Source organism: Eucalyptus grandis, chromosome 5 (assembly GCF_016545825.1).
Source record: "Eucalyptus grandis isolate ANBG69807.140 chromosome 5, ASM1654582v1, whole genome shotgun sequence".
Taxonomy (NCBI): Eukaryota; Viridiplantae; Streptophyta; class Magnoliopsida; order Myrtales; family Myrtaceae; genus Eucalyptus; species Eucalyptus grandis.
Window position 1 is genome coordinate 44414005 of NC_052616.1, and position 8834 is coordinate 44422838.

The window sequence follows — 8834 nt, forward strand, 5'->3', positions numbered from 1 at the left end:
CCAACCATGTAGGAAGTATGAACTTGTATTTATATAAACTGGAAGTTACATGTATTAAAAAGTGCAGAAACTAAAATATCAGGTCATCCACTAGAGCGGTAATCTGCACTCTAGGGAGTATTGAAATCTGTATTTGAATCTAAACGCAGCAACAAGAGCTGCTATCAAGTAGCATAGGAGGAACATACCATATCGCTCGGAAGTTGGAACCAGTCAGCGGCATTCTTAAACGCGAATGAAGGCTCTAGGATGAGAAGACTCCGTGCTTTGAAAATTTGGGTCCAGTTGGAATCTTAATGCCATCAAAACTAAGCATTGACTTGGTCTAGTCTCCAAGCCAACGAACATACAAATCTTAGAAGCCCGCAAGAATACCGTCCGTGGATTCTCCGCCTCGGTTCAAGAATGACTCTGCGATAAAACAAACAAAGCTCTAGTCTCGGAAAGACCAAATCAACATTGACTTCTCGGTACACGCACCTCATATACTTTACGTATACCTTTCTCTCCCTCTCTCTCTCTCTCTCTCTCTCTCTGTGCAATCATTTCCTATCCCTAGTTTCTTGAAATTCACTTACATTGCACTTACGTTTTCCTCTCTCTCTCTCTCTCTCTCTCTCTCTCTCTCTCTCTCTCTCCACTATAAATATGTAGGATTTGTGAAATGGGAACCTTTTATGACAAATACAAAACAACCATTGCAAGGCAAAATACTTCAACAATTAGTTTAGCTTTGAGGAGTTATTAAGGTTTTCGAGATGGGTTTTGTTCAAAGCTCGTTGAGCAAGAGTACAGGACACATTTTGTCCACTTTAAAGCTGTTTGTCTTGCTCTTGCCACTCTTCGTCCTGAGCTACACCGGTGCAGCCACCAAAGCCGTAGATGAGAGGAACCCATTCAAAGTGGGCGTGATTCTTGATTTGGACTCGCTTCTCGGCGACCAAATGCGTATGGCAATCGAAATAGCATGCCAAGATGTGAACACCATATCATCATCAGGAAGTCATTACATAAAGCCACATTACATAAACTCCCATGCAAAGCCCCTTCGAGCAATTTCTGCCGGTTAGTCTTTCATTACCCTTCCTCAATTCAGTGGCTGCGTCTGCAATAATTTCTTCTTTGTTTGTTGGAAACGTGTTAGTTGCCATGAGCAGTAATAAATAGTCACCCCAAGTCTGCTTTGAGATCATGTACATCTATATTTTCTTCTCAATTTTTCTGCATAAGCTGAATGTTTACTAGAAGTTCTACATTCAGTAATATTTGAAATACACAATGAAACCCTTACAGAAACCTTTTGGGTATCTAAGAGACCCAATGATTATGTTAAATCATCAAGTGAAAAAGTTATGGAATTTCTTGATTCATTTACTATTTCTTGCAGAAAACTAGCAACTCTTTATTCAAACTACGTGATCATTTCATTCGATATTCAATGTAGAAAATTGGCTTTTTGCTAATAAATAAGCAGAGTATTTATGTTGACCAAATAATACTTGGTATCCATTGTGGATCCATGACCAAAAGCTTAAGCTTTTTCATGAACAGTTGTTCTAACAACTGTAAATTGACGTTCTTCCATCTAAACATGCATCTCACATAATGAACGTTAGCTGCAATAATCTCTTCCAAGAACCCAACTAATAGGGGTAAATAAGTGCAATTAGTAGAAGAAATTCATAAAGAAAATTGCCTTGAATCCTGAAGTTTAATATCTTCATTTCCTTTATTATGTTTTAACAGCAGAAAAACTGATCAAAAAGAAGAACGTGCAAGTTATTATTGGCTTGGAGACATGGGAGAGTGCAACTTTAGTAGCCGAAATTGCTAATCAATCTCAGGTGCCAGTCATATCCTTTGCCAGAGACCACATAACACCAACAATGATGGTGCAAACTCTATGGCCTTCACTGTTTCAAATGAGTACCGATGAATATGACCATGTTAGATGCATAGTAGATATAGTTAGTTCTTATAACAGGCAAAGAGTATCAATAGTATATGAGGCCGGGGCATACGATACTAAGTACTCCAAGCTGTTAAATTATTTGTCTGAAGAGCTTAGAAAAATTGGCTCGACAATAGAGGACCAGCTGATTCTTCAAGCATTCTCATCTCGAGTGGAGCAGAAGTGTCTTTGGAAGAGAAATTAATGAAGTTGAAGGGAAAACATCTCCCATCTTTATTGTCCTAGGGTTGTCAGCACGGGGAAGCGCTCATTTTCTTAAAGAAGCAAAGAAGATGAGACTCTTCTATGGAGATTCAATTTGGATATTTGCTGAAAAACCATTCACCAATCTCCTAACTTCAGTAGAACATCCAGCAATCGCCTCCACCGTCAAAGGTGCGATAGGAATAATCACGTACCATCCCAAAAACCAGGCATATAGAGAATTCAAAGCCAAATTCTTGAATATGTTCCATCACAAGTATGGAGAGAACTTCAAGTTCGAGCCCGGAATCGATGCTATTCGAGCATATGATTGCATTATGACCGTTAAAAATGCGATAGATGCAATGCCAAGCCATGATATTATGCCCAAGTTTTTGCTTAATAGAATATCGCGCACTAGACTCATGGGTTTGAGTGGGGCAATACGATTTGAGAAAGGTCAGTTGGCACGTCGACCCAAATTCCAACTTGTAAGTGTCGAGGGAAATGAATATAGAGAGCTTAAGCTTTGGTCTCCCAATTTCAGTTTCTCAAGGAGTTTTGTACCAATGCAAAGTTCAAGAAGAAATACTTACAGAATTTCAGATATAGTGAAGACCCAAGAAGGACAAACTTCAAGTGAGAAGGTGACGTTGGTCATCGGAGTACCTGGTAAAACTCCCTTTGATAAGTTTGTGAAGGAGGAAATGGACGACACAACAGGGAGACCAAAGTACATTGGCTTTTGCATAGATGTTTTCGAGAAGGCTATTTCTCATTTTCCTGATGGTTTGAAGTATGAGTTTTTTCGTCATGATGGAACATATGAGGAATTGGTTAACAAAGTCCATGATAAGGTACGGGACCACATCATCTCTGTTCTTGCATGATTATTGCATCATTGCATTATAGAGTATTAACTATTAATTTCTCTGGTACATTAACCATCAGAGCCTGAGTAAACTAAACGAAGCAACAAGTTCATTTCACACAGATGTCAATTTTGGCTCACAAGATTGTGTTATTTTGCATTAGTAGATTCGTCAAAGTCTCACATCCTCTTGATACAAACGTTTTGCTTCAATGGTGCAATTTCGGTTCCTATTTCTAAAGTGGATTGCTTTGATGTTGTTCCATATTATGACATTGATGAAGACCTACGATGCTGCAGTCGGTGACATAACTATTCTGGCCAATCGCTCACTGTTTGTTGAGTTCACACAACCGTTTATAGGATCAGAGCTTTCCATCATAGTCCCAGCAAAACCAGACACAGACAGGGCATTGATCTTTATCGAGCCTTTCACTCTCGCAATGTGGATTGCTTCTGGAGGCATCCTTATATACACCATGTTGGTAGTTTGGTTCTTGGAGTATCAGATCAATCCGGAATTCAGAGGCCCTTGGACGAATCAGCTCTCCACTGCTCTTTGGTTCACTTTCTCCTCTCTCTTCTTTGCTCATAGTAAGTAACTTCCCTCTCTTGATTGTAGTTCATGTACACTCCTTTCGGCCCAAATTTTCAACAAAAAACTAATGCATCGGTGACTTTTGCAGAAGAGAGAGTCTATCGCAACTTCACTCGAATTGTGCTGGTGATTTGGTTCTTTGTAGCATTGATCTTGACGCAGAGTTATACTGCTGGCCTCACCTCGCTGCTCACTCTCCAGAACCTCAAACCAACTGTGACCACCGTTGAATGGCTAAGAAGTTCTAAAGAAAGAGTGGGTTGTGACCCAGATACTTTTGTTTGTGACTATCTGATTAACGAGCTGAATTTCTCGAAGGAAGTCATCGTCCACACAAGGAACACTTCAAGCTATGAAGATGAATTTAGAAGAGGCAGCATCTCTGCTCTTTTTCTGGAATACCCATATGAGAGAGCTTTCTTCACTCAGTATTGCTCTGGATATGTTGCCACTCATGAAAACTACAGATTTGGCGGTTTTGGCTTCGTAAGTATGGCTCAGTTATTCTGCGTAGACTTGATTTTTTTTAAGTGCTAATAGCGTCATAAATTTTGTGTTGCGTCTCTTTAGGCTGGGTCAAAAAGAAAAAGGGGCTTGAGCTTGACTACTAAAATACCACATCAGAGTATGACATAGGGTGAGGACTATTATATAACTGGACGGATTTAGTCTTTTAAGCTACTGTGAGAATAATAGCTTATTATAAGTTATAAATTCTTGAAGGAGTGGACCTCTTTATAATTATTTATCAGGATCTCGTTAGTATAACAGTCTTTAGACTATTATGAAAATAATAACTTGTTGCGAGTCACAAATTTTTATAGAAGTGAGCCCAACAACAATATATAATTATTTGTTATTTGATTTTTGTAGTACGAAATAGAGTGTCATTCTTAAAGTAGATTAAAGATTGTTAACTGATAATTTCTCTATTTGTTATTTGGTTTTTTGTAGTCCATAACATACTGTTATTCTCATATTAATTTAAAGATTGTCAATTTGTCATCCACTCATTTCTCTATACAAAATCCCCATTAGCACTTGAATATTCCTTCTAGGAAATGAATTGATCCATGTATTTCAAGTTAAGTTTATAAAAATGGTATAGAGGGAATAACGACGCTCAGAAGATGAACCCCTCGGTATTTATCCACATTAAACTTACTAAATCAATTAGTTCGCGACTGGGTATTGATGCAGTGGCATCAAATTACTCTCCGCTACAGAAGCAGCACATATGCAATTCCCTAAGGAAGAGCACAATGCTTGATGTTCGACTGCCAAACTCAGTTCGTGTTACTATAGCCAACAAGAGAAAAATGAAAGGAACTGTACGAACATCAAGTAACTAATAGTAGCTATGCAAATGCTTTTCTTTTTTACTTATCTCTCCTTCACTGCATATATGCAGGTGTTCCCGAAAGACTCTCCACTGGCTGCAGATTTCTCTGAGGCCATTTTGGAGCTTTCACAGAGCGGTGAGATGAAAACTTTGGAGAACAAGTGGTTCTCTCCCGAGTGCACGATGAAGAACATCACCAGCGAGAAACCAAGGTTGGGCCTCAACAGCTTCTGGGCGCTCTACGTTTTCACCATCGCCACTTCCACTGGTTGTTTGCTTTTTGCATGTCTCTGCACGAGAAGGAACCGTCAGGATCATGAGCAAGGGAGTAACAGCGACAACATGAGCGTGACGGAGACGAGTATTTTGTAGTGTAAATCAATGTCCAGTGGCATAGTTTTAGGCTGGGTGATAAGGGGGAACAGACTATTCCTGAATCTTGATCAATTCAAAAGCTGTCTTCTTGCACATTTTCATAGATGAAAAGAGCTGTAGTCATTTGTCTATTGCTATGTACGTGTGCTCATTTTTCAAAACTACAGGATAATGGTTGAGATCTTCAGACGAATCATGGTTCGGAACCCTTCACAGGTTGGAACTCAGAACTTCAATTGATCGGCAAGGCTACCAAGGGCAAAAACTTGAAGACGAGACTCCTCAAGCTATCTTTCTTAGCAACTATCTATTGTATCTAGATAGGACACAACCGCATATGGTTTCAAAACAAGTCATTTAAGCCTCATCTTTTATTGGCTAAGATTTGAAAGGTTGTAAGAGGCAGGCTGTCACTCTACCAATAATGTAGGCCTTCCCAGTCAAATGTTTTATTGGCTATCATATGGAGACTTCCTTCTTCCATCTTCTCGCACAATTAGTCTCTCTAAAATGTTAGGGGATTTCCTAAGCTTTTGCACCTCATCTGATTAATGATATTCACATATTTACAAAAACAAAAAAACAATTGGAGAGTATCAAAATCTCATATTCTAATGTATTATGCAAAAAAAATATGAATTTGTTCCCATACTGTTCAATTTTAATATGAATTAGTACGTTACAAAGCATTTGTAAAGAAAACAACAAGATTTTTTTTCTAGATACAACAAAATAACCGTGTGCAAATGAGCAACTTTTGTACAAATAATCAACTATATTTGCATAATTTACCAATGCTTCAAATTTACTAGCTTTGTTAACTCCTGAATTCTGACAATTTGAACGCACATTTTTGTAAAAAAAAAAGAACATATAAATATAAACATAAGAGAATATAAAAAATAAATAACAAATAAGAAAATAAGAAAGCACCTAGTCCGAATTCGAATTGACCTGGTCGGCCCAACTTATCAGCTCGTCAAACTTCAGATCCATAAATGCGGCCCACTAGCCCACCAACGGAGATCTGTAATGGCTCTTTAGCCAAGCCTATCCCAGAAACCCATCAGAGAAGGCCCTCAATTGAATCTACTCTTTCTCTCTCGCCCGCTCTCCTCTAACAAATTTCGTTCTCTCTCTTCACAATGAGATGAACTCACACACTAAGCTCACATCACAGAGGAGACAAGAAAAGGAAAAGGAAAAGGCCCATAAAAAGTTGAGGAATACACTTTTTATATCTTGAGAGAGCGTAACGAGGACAAGAGGTTATGGAGTAGCCTTTTGAATTGTAAGGACCGATCTCTAGCCTCACCAATGATATTGTTGGCTTTGGGTTGCAAGACTCAATTGCTCTATGCCCTCACGAATTTGTTCCTTTGAGCTTCGCCTAGAAAATGCCTTGTTGGTAGTTAAGAGTGGTGCTACTCCTTATATGGCACATTACCTCACCATCCCGAGGAGATATAAGATTCGGTTCATTCCTACCCTCTTGCCATCCTTGAGGTGGAGCCACACTCCCATCCCTCGTAGGACCAAGCTGTTACACAATTCCTCCAAGAGTTTGCACTAATTCTTTCGATGATTTGAGAGGTAAAGTGCATGGAAATGGCTTTTATAAAGGAGTGGAAATTAGTGGAAATATTCCCTGATATGCTTTGCTGCTCCTCATGGCTTTTTGGGGGCCTTTGGAAACGACGTGATAGATGCATTTCTTATCCCAAAGATAAATCTTACCAGCTTCTAGTTCATCAAAGTTGCAAAATTCTGCAGCTGTTTGCGTAGGGAATGAGCATAGATAGAAGGGTGCTTGTTATAACATCTCTTGGGAAAAACATCTAAAGATGGATGTCACAAGGTATATATACATTGAGCAGTGAATTGAGGAGCAAAAAACTGCTGGAAAAGAAGGTGTAATTTGTTGAGAAAACCTCCTATTTATTTTGAAATTGATAAACCTATCCATGCATTATAGTGATCTTGATAAATGCAAGAAGTGTGGTGCTTTAGATAATACTCATGCCGAAAAGGTTCGTTATGACCAAAAGATCTATATGAACAAGTGGAAAGTTCATATTAACTTGGATGTAGCAAGTTTTTATCTACACAATGTTACCTCACTATCGTTGGCAAGAATGGTTGATCATATCCAAGAAGTAAGAAGAAACGAATTGTGTGGATATCAACATGTGAATTGCTTGAATATCAGCAAGGATAACCTATGAATTAGCTGACCAATTGCGACGATATAATCAAGAATTGCATCTGAATTTCAGTGGGACAAATGCTGGAAATTATTTATAAAGCTGCTTGGATATTACTATGATCTACAAGTGTTGAATATCATGAAAGTTATGTGATGATTGAATATGAGCAATACACTTATTCTACTTACAATGACAATTTTACTATAAATTTCAAGATTATTATTTAATTCCTTCATAGCTCGTAATTTGGTATGGATTCCTTTTGTAGAAGATACTAATTGACCAAGATTATCAATACATATCTACTCACTCATGATATCTTGATATTTGATCATCCTGGCAAAATACTTTCTGTAGTGAAGCGCTGCACCTCTACTTATAAAAAAAACCAAGATTTAACTGTATGGACAACTAAATCTACGGGATCTCTGATTGTCCTATCTCAACAGCTATCCTAATCTTATCTTCAATTGTCCAATAGCTAAATTTGGAGATTAATCCCCATGGAGATTGTCTAACGGGAAGTTTTGGATACTAAGGAGTATAAAAGAAGACCAAGGCATTGAAGAGAGAGAGATTAAGAGTTAATAATTCCAAAGTCAAAGAGAACTTCATACTCCTTTTATTGTCTTCAAAAACCTTACAGTTATAATAATTTGAGAAGTGTTGATAGGGTGTTAGAGTTTGAGAAATGCTTGTGAATAAGCAACACTTTACCACTATAATTTCTCTTTGAATTTGTTAGGAGCAAGTAACAAAAACTCGATACCTTCAACCAAGGAGATCGTTAAAAGGGAGCTTAAGTATGAATCTATTAATATATCTATTGAGACTTACATTCGCTCAAAAACTTAAATTAATGAGTTATGGGTTAATTGAAATATAAAAAAAAAGGAGATGGACCAATCCTTGTACGGTTGATTTTGAGATTATTCCATTTCAATTTTGGTCTCTAGCCTTCCAATTCCAACCGTTAACAAATCGAACATTGAATGCGCTTAAGTATCAAAATCATTCCGCATTTCAATGATGGAGGTAGCGTGCCGCCGAAGGTCTAGACAGTAGTGGGTCGCAACAGACGGGCAATAGAGAAGCTTTGGCCAAGTACTTACGAGGCTTTTTTCTTTTTTCTTTTTTGAGCAAAAGGTACTTACGAGGTTAAGGACGATGAACATTAAGCGCGACATTGAAGATGATGAATAGTAAACGTGAAAAAGAAGGAAAGAAAAGATAAGAGGAGAAAAAAGAAAAAAAATTCTCGAAATCAAATGAAGCAGTCTAGTCAG

The 8834-nt window shown here is 38.0% G+C and overlaps 1 protein-coding gene across 1 annotated transcript; it reads left to right on the top strand.

Annotated features, from left to right (window-relative positions):
• The first annotated feature begins 758 nt into the window (after positions 1–758).
• On the top strand, positions 759–5338 carry LOC104446867 (glutamate receptor 2.8). Its single transcript, XM_039313750.1, has 5 exons — positions 759–1065; positions 2198–3012; positions 3311–3620; positions 3770–4110; positions 5036–5338. Exons 1-5 carry the CDS (start codon positions 759–761, stop codon positions 5336–5338), a joined length of 2076 nt encoding a protein of 691 aa, XP_039169684.1.
• Positions 5339–8834: the final 3496 nt, after the last annotated feature.